We start from the raw sequence: 27,477 nt of genomic DNA, 5'->3' as shown, positions 1-27,477 counted from the left end.
GATCCGCCCGCCTTGGCCTCCCAAAGTGCTGGGATTATAGGCATAAGCCACTGCGCCCGGCCATCTTAAGGTTTCTTAAGAATTTAAAACTGTGTTTTTGACATTTAAATATTAATCCATCTGGAGGTTGTTTATAATATGGTTCGAAGTATTTTTTAATATAAATAACTATTTTACAACCTTAATTATTGAATAGTCTTTCTCCATTAATCTAATATTATAGTTAAAAATGTTTGTGTTTGTCTGAATTGTCTGAACTCTTTTTTCTATTCCATTGGTTGTCTGTGCCTTTGCCAATACTGTATTGTCTTTATTATTTTTTATAGCCTTATAGTAAATCATGGTATCTAGGAGAGTAAGTCCTCTCTTTGTTCTCTTCAAAAGTGTCCTGGCTATTCTTGGTTTTTTACTTTTCCATATGCATTTAGAATCTTGTCATATTCCATGAAAAACTTCATTGCAATTAATTGGAATTGCATGGAATCTGTAGTTTTATAGTTTCCCCTGTGGAATGCCTTCACACATCTTCTGGTAAAGTTTTTTCTAGACCGTCGATATTCTTTGATACCATTGTAAATGCTGTCTTCTTTTTAACTGTATTTTCTAATTCTTTAGTATCCAGAAATGGAACTGACTTTGTATATTAATCCTATATCTACTTTGTGAAACTGTTGTTTCTAATTACCTATAGATTCTTCTAGATTTTTTATATAAACAGTCATATCATCTGAAAAAAACATTTTTTTTGGGTCTTTATGCCTCACGTCTTATTTTTTTATTTATTTTTGAGACAGAGCCTCGCCTGTTGCTGAGGCTTAAACATTGATCCTCCCACTTCCGTCTCCCAGTGTTGGGATTACAGGCATGAGCCACCACTCCTGGCCACCTCCTGTCCTCTTAAAGCTTTATTTACAGGCTGAGGTCTTTAATAACAATTGTTGATTAGCAATAGTGATAGTGTACTAATGTTTTATTTAGGATTTTTGCATCTAGATTTGTCATAAAATGGGTCTTTGATTTTTCCTTTCTGTAAGTACTTGGATATTGGTTTCAAGTTATGCTGATTTTATAGAATACCTTGGGAATTATTCTTGCTTCTTACTTTGTCTGAACAAGTTTGTATGAAATTGGGATGATCTGTCTGTTCCTTGAAAATTTGATAGAACTCAGCTTAAAAACCATCTATTCCTCCTGTTGTCTTTGGTGGACAATTTTTAACTGTTTTTTTGATTTTTAAATATAGTATTATGCTTTTTAAATTTTTTGTGAGTCAGTAAAGGTTTATTTTTTATTTATTTATTTTTTTTGAGATGGAGTCTCGCTCTGTAGCCCAGGCTGGAGTGCAGTGGCCGGATCTCAGCTCACTGCAAGCTCCGCCTCCCGGGTTCACGCCATTCTCCGGCCTCAGCCTCCCGAGTAGCTGGGACTACAGGCGCCCGCCACCTCGCCTGGCTAGTTTTTTGTATTTCTTAGTGGAGATGGGGTTTCACCGTGTTAGCCAAAGATGGTCTCGATCTCCTGACCTCGTGATCCACCCGTCTCAGCCTCCCAAAGTGCTGGGATTACAGGCTTGAGCCACCGCGCCCAGCCAAGGTTTATTTTTATAGGAATCCATTTCCATTGAGTTTTCATTATTATTGACAAATAGTTACTCATAATAATTTTCTTTAACTTTCTTTTTTTTTTTTTTTTTTTTTGAGACATAGTCTTGCTCTGTCACCCAGGCTGGACCAGGCTAGAGTACAGTGGAGCAATCTTGGCTCACTGCAACCCCCACCTCCTGGGTTCAAGGAATGCTCCTGCCTTAGCCTCCAGGGTAACTGGGACTACAGGCACCCACCACCACACCCAGCTAATTTTCTTTGTATTTTTTAGTAGAGACAGGGTTTCACCATGTTGTCCAGGCTGGTCTCGAACTCCTGACCTCAGGTGATCTGCCCACCTCAGCCTCCCAAAGTGCTAGGATTACAGGCATGAGCCACCATGCCCGACTTATGTAGATGTGCATCCTTTTACACTGTATTATTTTTTGGAAATTCTGTCTTTTGATCAGTTTTACTAAAAGGTGTCTATTTTGATAGCTGTCTTAAAAGAGCTGACTCTTGGCTTATTGAGTTTTTTTTTTCCATCTCATTAACTTCCTCTTTATTTTCTGCAGAGAATAACCTGTCTCTGATGGGAGAAGGACATAGATTATTTCTTACTTACTCTCTGACTGGTCCCTATTCAGATTGTTGACCAATCCCCAATTTTTGAGCCCACACATTACACCTCCCTCAACAATATCTGTTGCCTCCAATTCTGAGCATTTCAGTTCTGCAAAATATTTGCCAGGTTCTCATATGTGTTTCCTTGTGTAGGTCCTTAGGTTATAGCTTTCTTCCTGCTTCTAATTCAGTTCATCCTCCTCCATAATTCAGTTTTCCAAAAATGTGTTGAAATTTCTCTTACCCTTATGTCTTTTCTCCTTTTCTCTTTGCTTAATGTATTCTACCTTTAAAAATCTCTTATTCTCACTTTAGGGTGTTTTGAAAAGGTCAGGAGAAAATTATGCATGTGGTCAATCCGCCATTTTTTTAACCCCAGGCATATAAATCCTGTTCTAAAATAGGCATTAACTGAACGTCTGGATGCTATTCTTCTGGAAAAAGCAGAGACTGAGCAACAGTGTCTTTCTCTGAAAAAGGAAAATATAAAAATGAAGCAAGAGGTTGAGGTAAGTCAATATTTTAGTGTTCTTTTTTATTAACTTATATAGTGTGGTCACTAATTTTAGAGGTAAGACTTTAAAAAGCATCTAATCTGATTAACATTTTGTAATATAAACAAAGAAACTGAGATTGAGATTTTAAAAGAAAACTGAATCACCTAACTATACAGCAACAGAGGTGAATTTACTTGTTGCTTTATCTTTTTTACAGCTATAATGCTATTCTTTAATAAAAGCAAAAAAAAGTAAGTTGATTTTCACACATGACTAAATACCGTTATCTCTTTAGTTCTAGGCTATTCAGAGACATGCTTCTGTTTCTTGCCTATTAGGTCTGAGCTAATTTGAGTTGTAGATCTAATATTGTAGATGTATATTGTCATACTTTAGATAGGCAGCACCTAAGGAGAATTATTGGAATATCAGTATCATGTTTCTCCAAATACGTTTATTATTTACTTTTCTCTCTACTTAATTTGTGGCTAATATTTTTCCTAAGGGCAGAGGCTTCTTTTGTCTTACTTAAATAATTTATGTGTGCTTATGTTTTGTAATAGGATTCTGTAACTAAGATGGAAGATGCACATAAGGAGTTGGAACAATCACATATAAACTATGTGAAAGAAATTGAAAATTTGAAAAATGAATTGATGGCGGTACGTGCCAAATACAGTGAAGACAAAGCTAACTTACAAAAGGAACTGGAAGAAGCAATGAATAAGCAATTAGAGCTCTCAGAACAACTTAAGTTTCAGAACAACTCTGAAGATAATGTTAAAAAACTACAAGAAGAGATTGAGAAAATTAGGCCAGCCTTTGAGGAGCAAATTTTATATCTGCAAAAGCAATTAGACGCTACCACTGATGAAAAGAAGGAAACAGTTACTCAACTCCAAAATATCATTGAGGCTAATTCTCAGCATTACCAAAAAAATATTAATAGTTTGCAGGAGGAACTTTCACAGTTGAAAGCTATACACCAAGAAGAGGTGAAAGAATTAATGTGCCAGATTGAAGCATCAGCTAAGGAACATGAAACAGAGATAAATAAGTTGAATGAGCTAAAAGAGAACTTAGTAAAACAATGTGAGGCAAGTGAAAAGAACATCCAGGAGAAATATGAATGTGAGTTAGAAAATTTAAGGAAAGCCACCTCAAATGCAAACCAAGACAATCAGATGTGTTCTCTTCTCTTCCAAGAAAATACATTTGTAGAACAAGTAGTAAATGAAAAAGTCAAACACTTAGAAGATACCTTAAAAGAACTTGAATCTCAACATAGTATCTTAAAAGATGAGGTAACTTATATGAATAATCTTAAGTTAAAACTTGAAATGGATGCTCAACATATAAAGGATGAGTTTTTTCATGAACGGGAAGACTTAGAGTTTAAAATTAATGAGTTATTACTAGCTAAAGAAGAACAGGGCTGTGTAATTGAAAAATTAAAATCTGAGCTAGCAGGTTTAAATAAACAGTTTTGCTGTACCGTAGAACAGCATAACAAAGAAGTACAGAGTCTTAAGGAACAACATCAAAAAGAAATATCAGAGCTAAATGAGACATTTTTGTCAGATTCAGAAAAAGAAAAATTAACATTAATGTTTGAAATACAGGGTCTTAAGGAACAGTGTGACAACCTACAGCAAGAAAAGCAAGAAGCAATTTTAAATTATGAGAGTTTACGAGAGATTATGGAAATTTTACAAACAGAACTGGGGGAATCTGCTGGAAAAATAAGTCAAGAATTTGAATCAATGAAGCAACAGCAAGCATCTGATGTTCATGAACTGCAGCAGAAGCTCAGAACTGCCTTTACTGAGAAAGATGCTCTTCTCGAAACTGTGAATCACCTCCAGGGAGAAAATGAAAAGTTACTATCTCAACAAGAATTGGTACCAGAACTTGAAAATACCATAAAGAACCTTGAAGAAAAGAATGGAGTATACTTACTTAGTCTCAGTCAAAGAGATACCATGTTAAAAGAATTAGAAGCAAAGATAAATTCTCTTACTGAGGAAAAAGATGATTTTATAAATAAACTGAAAAATTCCTATGAAGAAATGGATAATTTCCATAAGAAATGTGAGAGGGAAGAAAGATTGATTCTTGAACTTGGGAAGAAAGTAGAGCAGACAACCCAGTACAACAGTGAACTAGAACAAAAGGTAAATGAATTAACAGGAGGACTAGAGGAGACTTTAAAAGAAAAGGATCAAAATGACCAAAAACTAGAAAAACTTATGGTTCAAATGAAAGTTCTCTCTGAAGACAAAGAAGTATTGTCAGCTGAAGTGAAGTCTCTTTATGAGGAAAACAATAAACTCAGTTCAGAAAAAAAACAATTGAGTAGGGATTTGGAAGTTTTTTTGTCTCAAAAAAATGATGTTATCCTTAAAGAACATATTACTGAATTAGAAAAGAAACTTCAGTTAATGGTTGAAGAGCGAGATAATTTAAATAAATTGCTTGAAAATGAACAAGTTCAGAAGTTATTTGTCAAAACTCAGTTGTATGGTTTTCTTAAAGATATGGGGTCTGAAGTTTCAGAAGACGGTGAAGAGAAAGATGTTGTTAATATCCTACAGGCAGTCAGTGAATCCTTGGCAAAAATAAATGAGGAAAAATGCAACCTGGTTTTTCAGTGTGATAAAAAGGTATTCGAGTTAGAAAAAGAGATTAAGTGCCTTCAAGAAGAGAGTGTAGTTCAGTGTGAAGAACTTAAGTCTTTATTGAGAGACTATGAGCAAGAGAAAGTTCTCTTAAGGAAAGAGTTAGAAGAAAACCAGTCAGAAAAAGAGGCCCTGCAATATGATCTTCTAGAAATGAAGAATGCTAATGAAAAAACAAGGCTTGAAAATCAGAATCTTCTAATTCAAGTTGAAGAAGTATCTCAAACATGTAACAAAAATGAAATCCATAATGAAAAAGAAAAATGTTCTATAAAGGAACATGAAAACCTAAAGCCGTTACTAGAACAAAAAGAATCAGAATTACGAGATACGAGAGCAGAGTTGATACTATTAAAGGTACTGTTCATTTGAATTGTATTGTTTCAAATAAATTCTTAGTTCAACTCTAAAATATATACGTTAAACATTTTTACACCTTGACATCAAAAGTAAATTTTTACCATTCAAGTTCAAGTGGCAACTTTCTGAAAAGTGCGTTAGACATTTCCATGTTGTATGTCCAGTTTATTACATTTATTTTTGGGGAGTTTTAGATAATTTTAAAATCTTGAGTTTATAGAAGAGTAAATGATTAGGGATTTAAATGTCTTGGTCAGAAGTTTATCAGTCGCTAGCAAAACAACTAAACATGAAAAAACTTGAGTTTCATTCTTGTGTGAAATGTCTAGTTATCTTTTGTAAAGAGCACTTTTAAGCAAGAGAGTGAGCTTTGGTGGTATTGCTAAAATTTTTAGGGTTTTCTTTAAAAATTAAAGAATAAAAGTCATTTATTCATTTCCTTATTACACATGTATTTGATGTATCAGGTTATCCATCTTGGCCTTGGTTACTATTTTTTTAAAATAGTAAATGCCATATGCATAGTAAGGTCAGTATTAATTTTCTGGTCTAACAAGGGAAAATCTGTGACCAAATTGCTTTTTGTAGGAATTCTCTTTGATAATGATTTTCTTATACTTAACATGATGGCCGGTTCATTATGGAAAATGAATTCTGATTCTGATTTTTATTTTGTTTTGTTTTGTTTTTTCCCCCTGTAAAATCTAGGATTCCTTAGCAAAATCACCTTCTGTACAAAATGATCCTCTGTCTTCAGTAAAAGAGTTGGAAGAAAAATTAGGTAACTATGGTTTTACAGATGTTGTCACAATTAGACAGATTCTTGTTAGTGTTAGAATAGATTGGGAAATACAGTAGCCAAATAATGTGTTGTTAAAAGCACAGTTCGTAGCTGTCTTTTCCTCGAGCTCACATTCTTGCCCCTCTGACACCTGTTTACCTTCTCTTTCAAAAGTGTTACTTTCTATTGTTTAACCCAGGCAAGATTGGTGTGATTTATAAATGGTTTCCTGATTTATTTTGGATTTTTCAGTTATTTAGCAAACTTTATTTAAATGCCCAATTATTCTAGACACTGGTGATAGAAAAGTGGTTGAGGTACAGACCATGTGCTCAAAGATCTCACTGTTATTGCAGTAGTTTGAGGTGTGGACAAGATACAGTACTGACAACATAGGAACTTACACTGTTTTGAGTTAAGAAAAGCAGCATAGAATAGTGCTTTTAGCCGAGTCTTGAAGAATGAGAAATTTTACACGGGAAGAAAGGTATTCTAGGAAGAAGGAAGAGCAGGTGCTTGTAGATTGACATATAGCATACATCAAGGCACATACTAGAAAGTTCCTGGAGAGATAAGAGCCAGATCATGAACCCAACAGTATGATTGATATGCAGAGGAGTTAGGGCTTTATCTTATCCATTTATTCCTCACAGTAACATTATAGAATAGCTCTCTTATTCCCATATAAGGATCAGGAAACAAAGACTTAGAAGTATGTAATGTGCCAATGATCCCTGAATTTAGTGCCCTATTAGATTAGGGTAAGGGAAGTTGAAGAGTAGAATAATTCCCAGTTGTTTATAATAGGTTATTGGGGCAGATTGGGATGTTCAGTTTTAGAAGTAAGTTGAAATACCAGTCCAAATAGAGATGTTAGAATGCTACGCAAATCTGGAGTTAAGGGGAGAGACCTAAGCTAGAGATAAATATTTGTAGTTAAAGAGTGGGCATAAAAGCTGAGAGAGGGGGCCCGGTGGTTCACACCTGTAATCCCAGCACTTTGGGAGGCCGAGGTGGGCAAATCACGGGGTCAGGAGATGGAGACTATCCTGGCTAACGCTGTGAAACCCCGTCTCTACTAAAAATCAAAACAAAAAAAAATTAGCCGGGCATGGTGGTGGGTGCCTATAGTCCCAGCTACTTGGGAGGCTGAGGCAGTAGAATGGCGTGAACCCAGGAGGCGGAGCTTACAGTGAGCCAAGATCACGCCACTGCACTCCAGCCTGGGTGACAGAGCAAGACTCCGTCTCAAAAAAAAACAAAAAAAAAAAGCTGGGAGATTGAAATTATTAAGGGAGTATAGCCAAAAGATGGAGACCAGAGACAGTTGTCCATTCATGTAAAGATAGAGAAGATAGAGACAACACAGGAAATTGAGAAGGAGCAGCTAGTGAGGTAGGAAAACCTGGAACATAAAATGTCTTGAAAGCTAAGGCAAGTGACAGGAAGTGAAGTGCTTCAAGAGGGAAAAAGTGGTTAGCCATTGCTAGTGCTCCTGATGTATCAAATAAGATGCCTTAAGCAACACTTAAGACCACTGCCTTAAGCAACAAAGAGGTCAGTGTCCATGACATGCTGGAACCAGAGCTTGATTGCAGTTGATACTAGAAAAAAATGGGGGAGGCAATGTTTGAGAGCATATATAGATGACTCTTTTCAAGGGATTTGCTATAGGGGAAAGAAAAAACAATGGGACAAAACTAGAGGGACCTTGTGGTTTAATTTTTTATTTTATGGGAAGAATAACAGCATGTTTGAGATGTTTCACCTATCCCCTACCCTCTTTAACTGCTTTCACTATTTATTCCTGGCCTTAATTTCTTGATGGTAATTTTTCTTGTTGCATGTTTATAAAATATTGGGAAAAAATCTGCTAGAAAGGGGAAAATTGCTGCTGGAGAAGGAGGGAGAATTGTTGCTCTGATGCTTGAGTAGGTAAGGAGACATAGGATGAAATGCAGATGTGGAACGATTGGCCTTTGCTCCACACAGAGACACTTCACTATGGTAGCCAGAGGGAAGGTACCGCTGCAAGTAAATTAATAGGCCAGGACAGAAATTTGGATCATAACTGAATTTTTAGAAACAAATACCAAGAAGTCCTGAACTCTGGAGTTCAAATGGGGTAGGTAGCTAAAGAAGTTAACAGAGAGATCCATATTGGATAGGTAAAACATATTACAGGTTTAGTTGGGAAAGTCAGACCCACCAGCCAAGAGGAAGAGTGTACCTATGGAGCATAAATACTGATCTGCATCTGATATCTCCAATACTTGATCCTAATTGGCACACTATTATCTAAAGTCCTGGCATACCTGCATTTCCAGGAAATCTAATGAGAAGGTTTAAAAGCCTGTAATTCCTAGAAACTTATGAAATGGCTAGAGAAAAGTAGACTATTTTGGAGAATTAAAGACAATGGAAACTTTTTACATTGCCTCACATAACAAATAAGCTTCCACTTTAAAAAATGGTATTACTGTTTTTACTGCTTATTTTAATATCAAATTACCAATTTTGTGCTTCCAAATAATCTAGGGCTAAAATAAGCAAGTAATTTGAATTTTTTCCTTTTGAGTTCGTATGTAATCCATATATTTTCTATTTTTAGAAAATCTGGAAAAAGAAGGCAAAGAAAAGGAGGAGAAAATAAATAAGATAAAATTAGTTGCCGTGAAGGCAAAGAAAGAACTAGATTCCAGCAGAAAAGAGGTGAGCTTACTTTAAAAATGTAAGATTCAGGAATCTTATATTTTAAAAAATCAAGAGTTTTTCTATCCATTAAAAAAAACAAACAAAAACCTCTTTAATTTTGCTTGTATTTAAAACAGACCCAGACTGTAAGGGAAGAACTTGAATCTCTTCGGTCAGAAAAGGACCAGTTATCTGCTTCCATGAGAGATCTCATTCAAGCAGCAGAAAGCTATAAGGTAAAAATAGTCATTTTAATAACAAGTTATAAAAGTTATAACTTCTAAGAAATGTAGTGGAAATATAAAACTATTGTCCACAAAACAGTCACCTTGTATTTTTCAGTAAATATTCTGTTTTGGAGTGCAATGTAATAGAATCCTAACATCAAGATTTTAAAGTGGTTAAGCTTTAAATAATGGCATGCTTTTTTTTTTTTTTAATGAAGTCTCGGTCTTGTCGCCCAGGCTGGAGTGCAGTGGTGTAATCTTGGCTCACTGCAACCTCTGCCCCCAGGTTCCAGCAATTCTCCTGCCACAGCCTCCCGAGTAGCTGGGACTACAGGCGCATGACACCATGCCCGGCTAATTTTTGTATTTTTAGTAGAGACAGGGTTTCACCATGCTGGCCAGGCTGGTCTTGAACTCCTGACCTCGTGATCCACCTGCCTCGGCCTTCCAAAGTGCTAGGATTACAGGCATGCGCCACTGCACCTGGCCTAAATAGTGCCTTTAAACTGTTGTTTATAAAAGTAAAATTTTGTTTTGGGATTTCCTAATAAAATCAGTAACAAAAAGATAACCTTTTACTACTACGATTATTTGATATTTTTCTGGCCAAGTGAATAAACCTGAAGCTTAAACAAGGTGAAGCATTGTTATTTGGAGGCAATATGCTTGTTTATCTTAGTAACACGAAAATGTATTATTAAAAATACAAGAATTAAAAATGAAAGTACAACAAAATCACTGAACGCAAGATAGACATCACTACATTTCTTCAGGTATTCATTCAGCAAATTTTATATGGCAGACTGAGTTCTGAGTTCTGGGGCAAGTTGGAGGTCAACCAAATAGACTAAGTTCCTGTCCTCTTAGGACTTAAAAAAATCCCAATGGCAATAACAGGCAAACATACAAAAATAGAAGATACATACTATGTAGAAAAGTTAGTTGGGTAGGGAGAAGAGAGTGAGCGGTAATCAGGCAGGATTTGATGAAAAAAAAAATACCACAACAGTCATAAAATCCAATCTTAAGAAGCACTTAAATGAGAAGTTTTGGCACTCAGTGAAAAAAACTGCAAAACTTACGTACGGTGACTGACTATATTTGAACTATCAGTTCTCAAATTGGCTTATAAATTCTAAAACAAATTCATTAAACATTTTAGATTTTTTTTTTTTTTTGGCTGGATCTTGACACAAAATTCTAAGTTTTAAGTAAAAAACTAGCAAGAGCAGCTAAATTTTTTTTTTTAATGAAAAGAATAAAGTGACATCCTACTGAAAGAGACACTAAAACTTATGACAGAATTACAGTAATGTGGTAGAATTCTGATGCAGGAATGGTACAGATTAACATAGCAGAAGAGATAGTTACTTCCGCATAACAACAAACAGGTGCCAGGCTCTCTTCTAAGCACTTTACATATCTCAATACACTTAATTCTCAAAACAACCCCCAAGTATATTAGCATCAACACTTTACAAGTGAGGACTCTGAGGCATAAATCGATTAAAGAACTCAAAAGTCGCAGACTCAGATTTCTTAAGAGACCTCCGGGTCACAGAACAAGTGACAGAGCAGAGCTGGAATTTGAATTCAGGCAGTCTCGTTCCAGATCTGTTGTTTCATCCACTAAGCTATACCATCCCAGTAAAATTTGAAACAGAAACCAATGAAGAAAGAAATTCCTTCTAAGGAATTAGCTTTTTATTTCGCTCCACGTACCAAAATGTATTCTGGATGGATTAAAAAATTTTGTGAAAAATATTTTTTAAAAACCTAGAATGAAATACTTGATCCTTTAACTGACTTCTAGATACAAAAGACTTTTTCAAACTTTAAATACTAAATTTAGGCCGGGTGCAGTTGCTTACGCCTATAATTCCAGCACTTTGGGAGGCCGAGGTGGGTGAGTCACTTGAGTCCAGGAGTTTGAGATCAGCCTAGCCAACACAGTGAAACCCTATTTCTACAAAATATACAAAATTTAGCTGGGCATGGTGGCACACGCCTGTATTCCTAGCTACTCTGATGGCTGAGGCACGAGAATCACTTGAACATGCAAGGTGGCAGTTGCAGTGAGCGAGGAGATTGTACCACTGTACTCCTACCTAAAGTATTTTAATGAATTACAAAGGGAAAGATTGAAAGATTTAACTATTTGAAATTGATATGCCTGGTGTACCTCTGGAAGAAATTAATTGATTATAAGGTCTCTTAAAATGTAAAGAAGCAAGTTCCTCATGTAACTTGCTCTTATGAAGAAGCCCATATATAAATTTTAAATGGGTTTTTTAATGGATTTATAAGATCTTTATATATGAGCATACTAATTTTGTCATGTGTAGATTTAAATTTTCAAATTTCATTACCATATTTTCATATGTAATATAAACATGTATAAAAATGTGACAGGATTTAAGGTAGAACCAGAAGTGCTGAAATGTTTAAGAATGATCACTTTTAAAAACACATATACCTACACTCTTAAGTTCTTCAGGATGCATCATTATAAAGATACTGAATAATTTTGGAGTTTGTTAATTTGGCTATTTTTTTCAGTGTTCACATCACTTGTAATAACTTGTATCAGTTTATTAAAAGATCTGAACACACAGGAGTCCTAGAGGAACAATAATTTATAATTATTCGGATGTTTAGAAGTATCTACCCTACATACGGAAAGTAAAAGTAGACTCTTGTATGCCTGGCATTTGTTTTTGTTCCAAGACTCCCCTTAGGAATAATACTTGATTAAAATCAGAATTTCCCATAGGGAGCCATTATTTATTATGCCTTGGCATAGCAATTCAGTTTTTACAGCTATTGACAGCAATGGAACCAGAATGAGTAAAAATGAAGAAGGCCAGTTAGAGACTAAGTGGATAAATATCTCTGATTTTTAGAGGAGCCTACCCAAATATAAAAGAAGCACAGAATCTTCTTTCTATGGAAAAGAAAAGACCTTAGTGATACCTCAGCCCTGTGTGCATGTGTGCCAGGAAGTAGCAGACTCAGATAAATAAACATACAAAAACACACTTTGGGAGGCCGTGGCTTGAGGACTGCCTGAGGTTAGGAGTTCGAGACCAGTCTGGCCACATGGTGAAACCCCCTCTCTACTAAAGATACAAAAAAAATAGCCGGATGTGGTGGTGTGTGCCTGTAGTCCCAGCTACTCGGGAGGCTGAGGCAGGGGAATTGCTTGAAGCAGGGAGATGGAGGTTGCAGTGAGCTAAGATCGCACCACTGCACTCCAGCCTAGTGACAGAGCAAGACAACGTCTCAAAAAAAATAAAAAATAAGGCAGATTCTAGATTCCCAAGTGCTGTCTTCTACCACTTTTCGAAATCACTAAACGGATAGACTATAAAATCAAAATTCAGATTCTAACAGTCAGCCACCAGTTGAGTCAAATAATTCACCATGTGTAGATCAGAATTAGAAACAAAAGTGCATTAGTCAAGGATCTGATCTGGGAAGCAAGAGCCGGGCATGGTGGCTCACACCTGTTACCCTAGCACTTTGGGAGACCTAGGCAGGCAGATTGCCTGAGCTCAGGAGTTTGAGACCAGCCTGGGCAACATGGCAAAACCCTGTCTCTACTAAAAATACAAATATTAGTTGGCCGTAGTGGCACACACCTATAGTCCCAGATACTTGGGAGGCTGAGGGAGGAGAATCACTTGAACCCAGGAGACAAAGGTTACAGTGAGCTGAAGTTGCGCCGCTGCACTCCAGCCTGGGCGACAGAGCAAGACCCCATCTCAAAAAAAAAAGATCTGGCAAGCACGATCCAAAAGAGTGTAAATGCCCCAGAAGACCCACCAGAGGCCAGACTCAGTGGCTTATGCCTGTAATTCCAACACTTTGGGAGGCTGAGGCATGTGGATCACCTGAGGTCAGTTCAACACCAGCCTGGCCAACATGGTGAAACCCTGTCTCTACTAAAAATATAAAAATTAGCCGGATGTGGTGGCACGTGCCTGTAATCCCAACTACCCAGGAGGCTGAGGCAGGAGAATCACTGGAACCTGGGAGGCGGAGGGTGCAGTGAGCCAAGATCGCGCCACTGCACCCCAGCCTGGCAACAGAGACTCCATCTCAAAAAAAAAAAAAACCCACCGGAGAAGCCTGCAGAGGTGAGCCAAGGACGTAAGAGGTCCAGGTCCAGAGGAAGGCCACTGCCAGGCTTCACAGTCCTCTTGGTTAATGTCATTTCTCTTTTACGCATAGTATCTCAGTGGAACTTCCAAAAGTAAACTTTGCAAGAAAACGTAAACACTGTGCTAACAATAAAACCACATTTAGATACCACCTCACTTAAGTCAGGATGGCTGCTATTAAAAAGTCAAAAGAATAACAGGTGCTGGTGAGGTTGCAGAGAAAAAGGAACACTTACACTTTTGGTGGGAGTGTAAATTAGTTCAGCCATTGTGGAAAACAGATTCCTCAAAGACCTAAAAACAGAAATACCATTTGACCCAGCAATCCCGTTCCTGGGTATATACCCAAAGGAATATAAGTCATTGTGTAATAAAGACACATGTACGCGTATGTTCTCTGCAGCACTATTCATGATAGCAAAGACATGGAATCAACCTAAAGGCCTGTCAGTGGTAGACTGGATAAAGAAAATTGGTATATATACACCATGGAATACTACACAGCCATAAAAAAATATGAGATTATGTCCTTTGCAGGGACATGGATGAAGCTGGAAGCCACTATCCTGAGCAAACTAATGCAGGAACGGAAAACCAAATACCACATGTTCTCTCTTACAAGTGGGAGCTAAATGATGAGAACACATGGACACATACAGAGGAACAACAGACACTGGGGCCTAACGGAGGGTGGAAGGAGGGAGAGGATCAGGAAAAATAACTAATGGGTACTAGGCTTAATACTTGGATGGTGAAATAATCTGTACAGCAAACCCCTGTGACACAAGTTTGCCTACATAACAAACCTGCACATGTACCCCTGAAATGAAAAGTTAAAATTTTTTTAAAAACACCATTTACTTCCTGCGGGTGCGCAGGCTGTGGCCATCTACCTCTCTGTTGCTCTTCCCATCAGAGAAGATGGCCCTGGAGATGGTGCCGAAGGACCTGCGGCATCTGTGGGCCTGTTTGCTGTGTTGACTGGTCAAGACTATAGACCAGTTTGAATGTGATGGTTTTGACAGTTGTGATGCATATCTACAAACGAAAGGTAACTGAGAGATGGCGTATGACTCCACCAGCTCTTCCTTTGATGGAATCATTGTGATGATGAGTCCAGAGGACAGCTGGGTCTCCAAGTGGCAGCGAGTCAGTGACTTTAAGCCAGGTGTATATGCGGTGTCGGTCACTGGTTGCCTGCCTCAAGGAATTGTGTGGGAGCTGAAAAGTCGAAGTGCCTACAAATCCAGAGACACAGCTATAAAAACCTAGCAAGCTGCAGGGCTACCAGCATCTTTGCTCTCCACCTCCTGCCTCTGCTTATTTCTTGTTCTGGAACTAAATGAGCAGAACTTCAAATACTTCCTTCCCTCCAATTCAGACTCAGCTGACTGTTGAGAGAGCAGCACATCATTTTATCATTTTATCTTCTTTGGACTACAAGTGGGGTGGGAGGGATTTGGGTTGGTGGATTAACAGATGGAATTGAGGAGAGAGTAGGATGCTGATTTTCCTACCCATGGCCCAGGGCTGTGCCTTCCTTATGCTGAGGACTCTAGGTCAAATGTCGATAAATATGAACTTCTAGGAAAAAAAAAAAAAAAAAACACCATTTTGCTAGTAATTTTGCATGCACATTTGTGGGAAGAATAGAAGTTTTCCAGAAACAAAGGCAAAAACAGGATTTATAAGGAAGGAGAGAGAGAAGAACATAAAGAACTACATGTAGTCTCAAAACAATCTCATTTACATATTTTGGTGGATAACCTAATTAGCTTGTGTGTGGCAAAAAAAAGTCTGATCATTCTGTCCTTCAGTAGGCCAACTGGGAATATCAAAGCAAATTCAGTTGGCTTTGGATTCTTCAGGAAATATTGAAGGTGTCACTGCAGAGTATGAGAAACTAAATCTATGAATGTCTTCCAGTGTTCTTTCATTAGCACCTTTACCATATATTAGGCCAGGCCTGGAGTATTTCTCTCATCAGAATTCTTCAGGTGGAGTTAGGTATCCAGGTTAAACTTTTTATCCTCTATCCTTAAGTTGTGTTTACATTTTGGAAGTTCATTGTTGTTAATGAGTAGACTATTTAACCTTGGAGCTATTATATTGTTTGTATTTAAAATTTTCTTCTCCTTTCATACATTTCCCCCACCCTCCAATACTAAAAGTTTTCCAAAATGTGCTATTTTTATTACCTAATGCCAGTTAGGTATTCTGTTCAACTTGGGTAAATATTTTAAGCATCCAGAATGGACTCATGAATCTTAAGGTGGCTTGATGATAAAGTCTGACCTGTTGAATGCATAATAATATACCAAAGTTAAATCCTTCTTTTATTGAAGAATCTTTTATTAGAATATGAAAAGCAGTCAGAGCAACTGGATGTGGAAAAAGAACGTGCTAACAATTTTGAGCATCATGTTGAAGACCTTACAAGACAACTAAGAAATTCGACTTTGCAGGTAATTTTTTAATAAATTCAAAAATGAAAACTATAACAGGTGTATTTTAATCTCAATACTTTGTGCATAAACATAAAAAAAAATAGTCGGAAACAGAATTTGTTCCCCCCACCCCCCACTTTACCCTCCTCCCCACTTGTGAGAGAAGAATAAGACGAAACAGCTAGCAACTATCTTGCTTATTCTAGTCTTAATTCCCCTAGAGGATTGGTTGGTTGGTTGGGGGTGGGTTTTTCATTTCTGCTCTTTACTCTGCCAGTGCACCTGGTCTCTTGTAAGGTTTACCATATTAGTGTTTCAGTGACAGATTTTAAAACTTACTCTTAATTTAACATTATCGTTCTGTAGCATGGACTTTGAAATCTTCATTTGTCACACTATGCCAGTATTCTCATTAATGTACCTGTTCATTCTTCTTTGCTGTATATGTTTTCTGCATGTTTATAGTAATGAATCATTGGTCATTTCAGTGTGAAAAAATAAATTCTGATAATGAAGATCTGCTGGCTCGTATTGAGACACTACAGTCTAATGCCAAATTATTAGAAGTACAGATTTTAGAAGTCCAGAGAGCCAAAGCAATGGTAGACAAAGAATTAGAAGCTGAAAAACTTCAGAAAGAACAGAAGATAAAGGTAAAAACAATCCTGCGAGATTGATTCACATATATATGATGCATTTACCAAAATATTATTTAAATGAAGGGAAGACTTACTAAAGTAGCATTTATGAATACAGCACAGTTCATTAATTCCTTAATACCAACCATAAATTTGAGAATCCATGCTGTGATCTGGGGGTGTATATATTTTAAACATTGAAATATTACCAAACTTTTTGTATTTTAGTGTGTCCGATTTATTTTATTTATTTATTTATTTATTTATTTATTTATTTAGAGACGGAGTCTTGCTCTGTTGCCCAGGCTGGAGTGCAGTGGCGCAGTCTCAGCTCACTGCAAGCTCCGCCTCCCAGATTCACGCCATTCTCCTGCCTGAGCCTCCCGAGTAGCTAGGATTACAGGCACTCACCACCAAGCCCAGCTAATTTTTTGTGTGTGTTTTTAGTAGACGGGGCTTCACTGTGTTAGCCAGGATGGTCTCAGTCTCCTGACCTTATGATCTGCCCGCCTGGGCCTCTCAAAGTGCTGGGATTACAGGCGTGAACCACTGCGCCCGACCGTCAGATTTATTTTAAAGCCCCTTAAAAATACCTTTTTAATGTTGGTTGGGTTGTGTGGGTTGTTTTTTTTAATTTCAGGAACATGCCACTACGGTAAATGAACTTGAAGAACTTCAGGTACAACTTCAAAAGGAAAAGAAACAGCTTCAGAAAACCATGCAAGAATTAGAGCTGGTTAAAAAGGTAAAACAAAACACTAGGATCAAAATTGTTGTAATATTCACATTGTTCTGTTTTGTTGTTCTGTTTGTTCTGTTCTTTCTGTGTTCTTGCTCTGTGGTCCAGGCTGGAGTGCAGTGGCATGATCTCGGCTCACTGCAACCTCTGCCTTCCGAGTTCAAAGCAATTATTGAGCCTCAGCCTCCCGAGTAGCCGAGATTCCATGCATGCACCACCACACCCGGCTAACTTTTTGTATTTTTGGTAGTGAAGGAGTTTCACCATTTTGGTGAGGCTTGTCTTGAACTCTTGACTTCAAATGATCTGCCCATCTCAGCCTCCCAAAGAGCTGGGATTACAGGTGTGAGCCACCACACCCAGCCTGCATTGTTAAACTATTCTATACATGTTGAAAAGAAATATTTTAGAATGTTACTTGTGGTACTAAAATAATGCTTTATAAATTATTTGCTCAAAAAATTGAAAATTTAACTTCTCTAAGTACCAGTCCTTTCAGAAGAATCTAGGCTCATGAGTTACAAGATTTTGGTTTGACATTTCATTTTATGTACATGATTGTTGTATGACACATTAAGATTTAATTAATGTCAAAGCTTGAAATTTGTATTATACTTAAAACTTTGGCTGACTTTACTCATTCAAAGATTAGGCTAAAAAGAAATGTACTATTATATAAGAGCCACTTGAAATATTAGTATTTTATAAATAAGAGCTCCACAGGCTACAACTGCCCATTGTAGTTCGTTATAATGAAATAAAATGAAACTAAGAAAGTTGGGTTAAACTATTAGAAAATATTTTGTGAAATTAAAAACTAGAAAATATCCAACTCCTCATTTTTTCGTTACAGTGTAAACGATTTGAGTATTACAGAAAAGCATCCATTTATTGCTGTGGCATCATTTTAGCAATTTTACAAATGAACTGATCTACTATTGTCTAAATCTTTTATTTATAAAATGTGCAGGATGCCCAACAAACCACATTGATGAATATGGAAATAGCTGATTATGAACGTTTGATGAAAGAACTAAATCAAAAGTTAAGTAATAAAAACAACAAGATAGAAGATTTGGAGCAAGAAATAAAAATTCAAAAACAGAAACAAGAAACCCTACAAGAAGAAATAAGTGAGTTAAATAAAGTTCACTTTACCTTTTAATTATTTCATCATAACAACTTGATTTAGTGGGGGGCATTTCTTGTTTATTTCACCAGTCTTTCACTGTCGGGTGTTTAACGGGATAAATGTTACTGGGGTCCAGAATGGGTGTAAAACTGTTTGCCATTAAGATGTTTATAGTCCACATTTATTCACTTTAACATTTCTTAAGTACCTTGCTGTTGTCTGGATTAACTGAGATTGTCATGGGTTGTAATTGTAAAAGCTGGGAGATGGGTACAGTAGAGTTTATGGCACTGTTATTACTACTGTCACATATGTTTGAAGTATTCCATAATAAAAAGCTAAAACAGGCTTCTTTTAAAGATAAGCCAATACAAAGAAGACATTATTTGTGTATTCAAATTCACTCATAAAAAATGTTTCATCTTTTTCTGCTGAAATTATTTCTTGTGCTAGCTTCATTACAGTCTTCAGTACAACAATATGAAGAAAAAAACACCAAAATCAAGCAATTGCTTGTGAAAACCAAAAAGGAACTGGCAGATTCAAAGCAAGCAGTATGTTAATTTTTTAGTTTCATATTTTAGTACTTATTCATAATTTATTTATGAATAACATTTTTAAAAATTTAACCAAGATTCTCATTCTTGTAGGAAACTGATCACTTAATACTTCAAGCATCTTTAAAAGGTGAGCTGGAGGCAAGCCAGCAGCAAGTAGAAGTCTATAAAGTAAGGTTTTTACTTTTTAAGATTAAAAAAATGTTTTTTCATGTAGAAGTGAAGTACCATTCAGAGATTTTACTAATTATCCTGTAAGGATATTTAGAAAGATTCCTCAACATTTTGAGGAATTTGCAACAATAAATCAAGTCTGGTATATAACTGGAGTATATTGTTTAGCTCAAGCTAGATTATTTTCATATATTTGGAAATTTGTAATACACGGTAGAATAGTGCAAAATAAGCATGCATCTGAACTTTCTAAATGATATTGCAGTCACAAGAAACAGTTTATAAAATGATTTTCTATGTTTGCTACGTTTGTATATATTTTTATATATATAATGTCTTGAAGTATTTAAATATTGTATGTTAAATATGTAGTCTGGGATTTTCATTTTTTTTTAATCGATGTTGGTTTAAGAAAAGATAAATTAGTGAGAAAATGTTCTACTTGTCTCTTTTTCAAGAATAATACATAAAAATATTTCGCTACTTAATTATGCCTTATATGTACTTATGTCTCAAACCTAAAGTTTGTGTTTTAAGGAAAACCTCTTTAACTAGTGAAGGTAGGATTTGCTAAAGCTAAGTTTAAAGATTTACCCCCAGATACAGCTGGCTGAAATAACATCAGAGAAACACAAAATCCACGAGCACCTGAAAACCTCTGCAGAACAGCACCAGCGTACGCTAAGTGCGTACCGGCAGAGAGTGACAGCGCTACAGGAGGAGAGTCGTGCCGCCAAGGTGCGTTCTTCAGAGCAGCCACAGCAAGCCACTGGGATTTTATTGTCAGCTAGTCATTGGTGTTTACTCCAGGGCTGTGCTCTCCCTTTTTAGTATTTTGCTGTTAAGAGCACTTATTAGATTAAGACCTGTTCAGTTAATCTGCCTCTAACCCCAATCCCGTGCCAACCCCAGTCATAATTTGGATCACTTTTTTTGCCAAAAGGAAAAACATGATGTTTTTTTCCATTTCAACCTTGTTTTGCAATTTATGTGCCACTTCTTTGTAAAACTTTTTTTTATTAGGAAGGTGTTACGGTTCTTTCTGAGGGCTAAATGATGATAAAATAACATTTTAGTAGCACGGCTGTGGGGGCCTACTTTCTTGTCATCATCCAAAACAGGCCAAGTGCAGTGGTTGTGTTAGATGCAGGTCTTATTTAAGCAATCATGGCAACACTGTTGTGGGAGTTCGCAGATCACTTCAGGAAAGTGGAAGACCTAGAACTTAACGCTTACCACTCTGTTTTGAAAACTGAAGTTCAAATAATTTATTTGAGTTAATTTGCCTCAAATTTATAAAAGGGATATCATAAGAGAAAATGTTTATAAAGTTCCAAAAGCACATAGTGCCACTATAAAATGTATGGTTAGTAAATTAATCTACCAGGGTAGAAGACATGGTAGAAACGGATCTCTTATCAGAAAAAAAAAAATGTATTATTGAGAGGCCTTTAAAAAGTGTAAGAGAGGCCTTTAAAAAGTGTAAGGCCTCCCAACACAAAGACCTGATAAATATTTGAGGCAATGGATATCCTAATTACCCTGATTTGCTTATTACACATTGTGTGTATCCATCAGAATATCACATGCACCCCATAAATATGTACAATTATGTATCAATTGAAAAAATTAAGTGTAAAGCCAACAGAAGTATACTTTTTAGCTGGGTTAATCAAGGAACCAAAAAGTATGTCAGCCATTTTTCTTACTTTAAAAAACAGGTTTTTATCTCAATTTGTTAATCTCTGAAAGAAAATAGAAGGACCCTGTTATGATACAAAACGTTTCTCTCTTTTAAATGTTATAGGCAGAACAAGCTACTGTAACCTCTGAATTCGAGAGCTACAAAGTCCGAGTTCATAACGTTCTAAAACAACAGAAAAATAAATCTATGTCTCAGGCTGAAACTGAGGGCGCTAAACAAGAAAGGTAAAGTCTAAATTAAATATGCAGAGTTTTCCTCCCACAATGCAGGTTCTTCACCAAGTAGATTGAAAATCCTATTATGTTTTGTGTGTGGTTTTTTTGTGTTTTTTTGTGTGGTTTTTTTTTTTGAGACAGAGTTTCGCTCTTGTTGCCCAGGCTGGAGTGCAGTGATGCAATCTCAGCTTGCTGTCACCTCCGCTTCCCGGGTTCAAGTGATTCTCCTGCCTCAGCCTCCTGAGTAGCTGGGGTTACAGGCATGCACCATCACGCCCAGCTAATTTTTGTATTTTTAGTAGAGACAGGGTTTCACCATGTTGGCCAGGCTGGTCTCAAACTCCTGACCTCAGATGATCCACCCACCTCAGCCTCTCAGAGTGCTGGGATTACAGGCGTGAGCCACGGCACCCGGCCTAAAATCCTATTATGATTTTCAACTGTGAAATTATGTATATTGTTACCAAAGAAAACAGGATTTCTTGGCTTCACTGTGTCTGCAGACAGTAACAGGGAAACTTCATTACAAAGGACACTGTTACAAACTCTAAAATTAGATGTTAAAGTGCACAGTGAGGCCAGGATATGAGATAATAGACTAACAGTTCAATCTGGTCTTAATAAGATCTTGTCATGGTAGAAATACCGGCATTAAAATTACATTATGATTTGTTTTTCCAATTTTGAAAATTCAGAAGTGAAAAATTAAAATGCAAAGTATACTTATTTGCCATTAATTTAGGTTAAACAGAAGTTGCTTTAAAATATTTTACTTATTTCAAAAAATTTTAAATTTCATACTGAATTTTGGTCTAGAATTAAACTTTTCTTGTTTATGACCATTTCAGTTCTATTTGAATGGTATGTTGTTTATGCTGCTTTAAAAGTAGCATACAAATCCTGTTTGCACTGGGAGTAAGAGATAGGGCATTCCATGGCATCTGTGTTTTGTCTTTGAGTAGCAGTTCAGTATTCAAAGCAGTTTTACATCTGACTCTTACTGTTCTAAACAAGACTAATTATTATGGATTTTTGTATGTTTATGTTTCTGTTACTTTCATTTAGGAATCTATTAAATATAGAGACTGTAGATTGAAACATGGTATTTTCTCTCCACTAGCCCATTATATAAAGGGGAAATTAGATACTGATGCATTTCATAAATTAAAAAAGTCACCATTTTCAAGAGCCATTTTTGACCATGCCTAAATTTTGAGTTCAGATTATATGAATGTAAATGTTTTGTGTTGCTTCTACTTTCTTATAATATAAATACATTAAAAAAAAAAAAAACTAATAGTGTATTTTACTTATTGTGGCAGAATTAGGATTTTAACTATTTCCACCTAGTTTTTTTTCCAAGTCTGAAAAGACCTGCTTTTCTTCAGGGATTATCTTTCACTGTAACTTGGTCTGACATACCATTTTTAAAACAACAATTTAAGAACTGTGAGTGCGCCAGGTGTGGTGGTTCACACCTGTAATCCCAGCACATTGGGAGTCCAAGGCTGGCAGATCACCTGAGGTCAGGAGTTCAAGACTAACCTGACCAACATGGTGAAACCCCGCCTCTACTAAAAATAAAAAATTAACTGAGTGTGGTGGTGTGTGCCTGTAGTCCCAGCTACTCGGGAGGCTGAGTCAGGAGAATCGCTTGAACCTGGGAGGCAGAGGTTGCAGTGAGCCAAGATTGCGCCACTGCACTCCAGCCTGGGCAACAGAGCCAAACTCCATCTCAAAAAAAAAAAAAAAAAAAAAAAAGTAACGTGACGTTTTTTCTTTAGCTGACGTAGTCCTGTAACATAAAATAGGCTATTTTGATGCCCCTTTTTGAATATGAAATTCTAAATTTTGGAGAAATTTTTTGTAAATCTATAGTGCCTAAGATTTTAAATCTGGCTGTATCTTTTGTATTATATTTAATCCTAGTCTTGAATTCTTCTATTATATTTCCTTTAGAATCATCCAAGAGTATGACATTGAAAGATTAAATGGTTAACTATATTTAAAACCACAAAATCAAATTCACCTTTTTCAAAAAATTTTAAAACTGTATTTCTGTTTTAGGGAACATCTGGAAATGCTGATTGACCAACTAAAAATCAAATTACAAGATAGCCAAAATAACTTACAGATGAATGTATCTGAACTTCAAACATTGCAGTCTGAACATGATACACTGCTAGAAAGGCACAACAAGATGCTTCAGGAAACTGTGTCCAAAGAGGCGGAACTCCGGGAAAAGTAAGGTGGTTAGCAGCACTAACGCTGTACCAGACAGCAATGTATTTCTTTGTTGAAACTTCTAATATGTTGCTCCTTGAGATAAATGCAGATGAGAAAATAAAAAATAGACATATCTAAAGGCTTGGTAACTTTGCTTTATCTACCTTAGAGCTTCACCTTTTACGTTGCTTTTGTATTTTGCATTTTTAAGAACAACTAATGTCTGTCTGCTCATCCAGTATTCTGCATCTGCTACAGCCTTCTTGGCTAGGATGTTTCTCTAAAAAAACAAAAACATACTACTTTCCAATCCAAATCATAAGCATTTTTTTTCTAGAAGAAAACACCCAAATAGTTGCTAACTGAAAAAGAATATGCAACTTATGTTTGCAATTCTGTCTTCAATTTGTCATATTTTGTTCATCACTATAATACTTTAAATAGACAGTAGGAATATTGGCAAAATAAATAGATTGTGAACAAGAAGTTTTCAACTCCTGTGATAAAGAAATAGGGTAATAGGAGTATTAGGCTGAGGAAAAGAATTCTTCATTGAGCATCTTTTATCAAGGGTGTTGATAACTTTTATCACAGATTTTCTTATATAATATATATCTAATCTTATGCTAATCTGAAAAGTGAAAGCACTTAGCTTTTTGTGGCTTCTGTCTGTTAACAGTGTAATGTGCATGTTAATCATGTAAACCAAAAGTTTCAGGGAGATGGACCAGTTTTCTAGCTGCCTATCACCAGGGTTTACCATGAGATTAGGTGATGTTTGCTTGATATTCTCCAACACTTATTCTTTAGGAAAGTTATTGCAAATTACATTGCTAACACAAAGTAACTGTTGATTCCTCTAAAGTAATTCAATCTTTCAGTAAGTGTTTTTTGAGCACCTACTATGTGCCAGTCACTTTTCGTAGCATTTTGAGGTATCTTTAGGAGTCTTTGCTCTTCTTCAGAAATGTTAAAAACTAACAGTATTGTTACTGTCTGTGCCCAAGTATGAAGAAATAGCCTCTTTATATAGTCTCCACTTTTAAAAATGTTTTAATATTTATACTTTCTCTGTAGTAGATTGTGAAAATGGTTCCAGAGGAATGTGATAATTAGGCTAATTAATATCTGTATTACCCAGAGACTACAGTTAATATAAACACTTCAGTAACAACTGAGACAGAACAGTGAACTTTCATCAGCACAGTCATTCTTATTCCAGATGGGGGGTTTAAATATTTAGCTTTCAAGTAGGTAAATTTAGAAATGTCACTGATACTGCCTGAGAATAGGCACTTTACCCTACCTCTAATATTTATCCTGCTTGGACTATTTTTGTAACTACCGATGGTTCTTCCTTTACTTTCTTGGTAGATATTGTTTGAACAAAATGCTTGCAGAGAAATGTGTATACACTAGTATTTTCTAGATTCATTAATCAATATGAACTTAGTAATTAAGATTTCTTTCCTAAAACATGGTATTTTATTGCCTTTCTCTCTTCAGCCACTAACCCCTGTTTTAAACCTTATATGGTGCGTATAAGTGTAGCAGGTAGAAAAAATATCTTGGAAAAGTATAGGCTAAACTGTTAACAACATTTATCTACCTGTGGAATTGGGATTTCATCCTGCCAGGCATGAGAGTAATTAATGAGGGCTTTTACTTTTTTCTCCGACAGCTTTTGTATTTTTATGAGAGAATTATGTGGATCCCCTGTATAAAAGGAAATTTTTTTTGTTTTCTTTTGTTTTACCAAAGCCAAACATATAAAACATGAAAACTACAGGTAAACCCTTAAAAGTGATGGTTCCCAAATTGTAGGCCCACTGGTTAGTTTCAGGCTGAGCACATAAAAATCACATTGAAAACTGCTAAAAGTAGGGAATTCCTAGAATACTACTGAGATCCTGATTCAGTGGGTGTAACATGAAAACTAGATGTCTCTATTTTCAACAAGGTACTCCAGCAATTCTTACGTGCAGTGAGATTTGAAACAGCTATAGTAAACCAAGTCTGTGTTGGTGGTTCGTGTTAATCGACTCAAAAATGGATACTTTCCTCTAAAGTTTTCTGAGTGAATTAAGAGTGTGAGTTTCCCCCCCCCCTCATATTTTCAGGGTAGTAGATAAAAGGGAGATTAATCTTATATTTATGTGAGCTACCACGTACGATGACATGAAGAAGTGAACTAATTAAAAGTATAATTATTTTATGCTTTAAATATGGTCCTTTTTTCTGATGAACCATGAAGTTCCTAGTCTGGACCACACAACGCAGTTTCTCAACTGGGGTTCTTCATCTGAAATGTGGAACGCAGATTATTTGAACTAGATGACAGCCAGTGTCAGTTCTCATCAAGTTATTACACAATGAGTACAATGTAGGTATGTAGGAGAGAAGTTGATTCATACATTCAATAGAGGTCTTAGAGCTAATTCTCTTGCAGAACCCAGTGGAGAAAGGCTAAAGTCAACATATAAAGTTGAAAGATCTTTTGTGAACTAAGTTTCTCGTCTTTCAGATTGTGTTCCATACAATCAGAGAACATGATGATGAAGTCTGAGCATACACAGACTGTGAGTCAGCTAACATCCCAGAATGAGGTCCTTCGAAATAGCTTCCGAGATCAAGTGCGACATTTGCAGGAAGAGCACAGAAAGACAGTGGAGACATTACAGCAGCAGCTCTCCAGGGTGGAAGCACAGCTCTTCCAGCTTAAGAATGAACCGACCACAAGAAGTATGTATGTACACATGGAAATATTAGTTGTTCAAATTTTCGTGTGTTTATGTCTCTTAAATACATTCTTCCAAATTCATAAGAAAGAAAATTTACTAGGTGTCACCAGTATCAATTCTGTGATTAATGAATTTTGGATTTGCTTACTAGGAAGATATTTGAACCATCTGAATCCTTCCTTGATTATACTTACAGAGGCCTGTATAACCTCTTAGAATGCTGACTTTGATGTATTTCTTACCCTCAATGGAAAGGAATATTTCTTTTTCTCTGACTTAAACATACTCTGGTAGTCTCATAACATATGTCTTAATTCTAGTATTCACCAGATTTGTTTCATGTTCTCTGTTGTTAGTCATCAAGTTTGTCTACTTTTTAAATAGAAACATTAGAGATAGAGCAAGGAGCTTAGAAACACTCAGGCGGCACTGAATGTGTAGAATTGCATGGCCAATATAGCTTCTTTCCTTTCACATTTACAACTAGTTGGAGTTTTAGTTCAGCTGCACCCAGTGTCTTCCATTCTGCTTCCAGGAAGAAGTGGAAAAATGTCAGCCATGATGATGTAGTATTTTAGTAGCAAGTTGATAGTGTTTTGGTTTCCCATGGGAAATACTGTCACTGGAGCATTAGCAGCTATCGGTCACTTATTAGGGTAAAAAAGCAACTTCAAGATAATTTAACATATGCCAAAGAATCAACAAAAGAAGTAATTGGCCAGGGCAAAGTTCGTACAGGAGATTGTAATCTAGGAATTAGCAGTGGAATAAGTAGTCAGCTTATCAGAAACTCAGGAAAATGCTTTAGAAAGGGCAGTCAGGCCTAAGGCAACTTAATGAAATGCAAAATAAATGAAATCTGAAGTTTAAAAATCTAGATTACAGTTCTGGTTTCTAACTCAGTTATGAGACCTTGGGCAAAGTCATTAAATTTATCTGAACTTCAGATGTTTCAGGGTCAATAAACTAATAGATGTCAAAGGGCCTGATAAACTTGACAGTTAAGACCGGACATGGTGGCTCACACCTGCAGTCTCAGCACTTTGGGAGGCCAAGTCAGGTGGATCACATGAGGCCAGGAGTTTGAGACCGGTCTGGGCAACATGGTGAAACCTCATCTCTACTAAAAACACAGAAATTATCTGGGCAGCATGGCATGCACATGTAAGTCCCAGCTACTCGTGGGGCTGAGGTGGGAGGATGGCTTAAGCCTAGGAGGCAGAGGTTGCTGTGAGCCAAGATTGTGCCACTGCACTCCAAACTGTGTGACAGAGTGAGACCCTGTCTCGGGGGGAA

The 27,477-nt window shown here is 36.5% G+C and overlaps 1 protein-coding gene and 1 pseudogene across 4 annotated transcripts in view; both read left to right on the top strand.

Annotated features, from left to right (window-relative positions):
* Nucleotides 1–27,477, top strand: part of LOC105471847 (GRIP and coiled-coil domain containing 2) — a 64,369-nt gene that overhangs the window by 19,999 nt on the left and 16,893 nt on the right. For 3 of the 4 annotated variants that reach the window (XM_071077145.1, XM_071077144.1, XM_071077146.1), the window contains 15 exons: nucleotides 2,612–2,716; nucleotides 3,268–5,739; nucleotides 6,451–6,523; nucleotides 9,135–9,235; nucleotides 9,355–9,453; nucleotides 15,953–16,072; nucleotides 16,543–16,707; nucleotides 17,333–17,437; nucleotides 18,402–18,564; nucleotides 19,017–19,117; nucleotides 19,214–19,291; nucleotides 19,895–20,032; nucleotides 21,102–21,223; nucleotides 23,282–23,458; nucleotides 25,965–26,182. In XM_071077145.1, the coding sequence (XP_070933246.1) occupies nucleotides 2,612–2,716; nucleotides 3,268–5,739; nucleotides 6,451–6,523; nucleotides 9,135–9,235; nucleotides 9,355–9,453; nucleotides 15,953–16,072; nucleotides 16,543–16,707; nucleotides 17,333–17,437; nucleotides 18,402–18,564; nucleotides 19,017–19,117; nucleotides 19,214–19,291; nucleotides 19,895–20,032; nucleotides 21,102–21,223; nucleotides 23,282–23,458; nucleotides 25,965–26,182 (4,237 nt within the window). Of the gene's footprint in view, nucleotides 1–2,611; nucleotides 2,717–3,267; nucleotides 5,740–6,450; nucleotides 6,524–9,134; nucleotides 9,236–9,354; nucleotides 9,454–15,952; nucleotides 16,073–16,542; nucleotides 16,708–17,332; nucleotides 17,438–18,401; nucleotides 18,565–19,016; nucleotides 19,118–19,213; nucleotides 19,292–19,894; nucleotides 20,033–21,101; nucleotides 21,224–23,281; nucleotides 23,459–25,964; nucleotides 26,187–27,477 lie in introns of all 4 variants that reach the window. The other variant, XR_011612019.1, reaches the window with a different exon arrangement.
* LOC139357944 (transcription elongation factor SPT4-A-like) lies at nucleotides 9,460–15,946 on the top strand (annotated as a pseudogene).

This window comes from Macaca nemestrina, chromosome 13 (assembly GCF_043159975.1).
Source record: "Macaca nemestrina isolate mMacNem1 chromosome 13, mMacNem.hap1, whole genome shotgun sequence".
NCBI lineage: Eukaryota > Metazoa > Chordata > Mammalia > Primates > Cercopithecidae > Macaca > Macaca nemestrina.
Note: the sequence above shows the minus strand (reverse complement) of the source record. Positions and strands in the feature narration are given on the sequence as shown.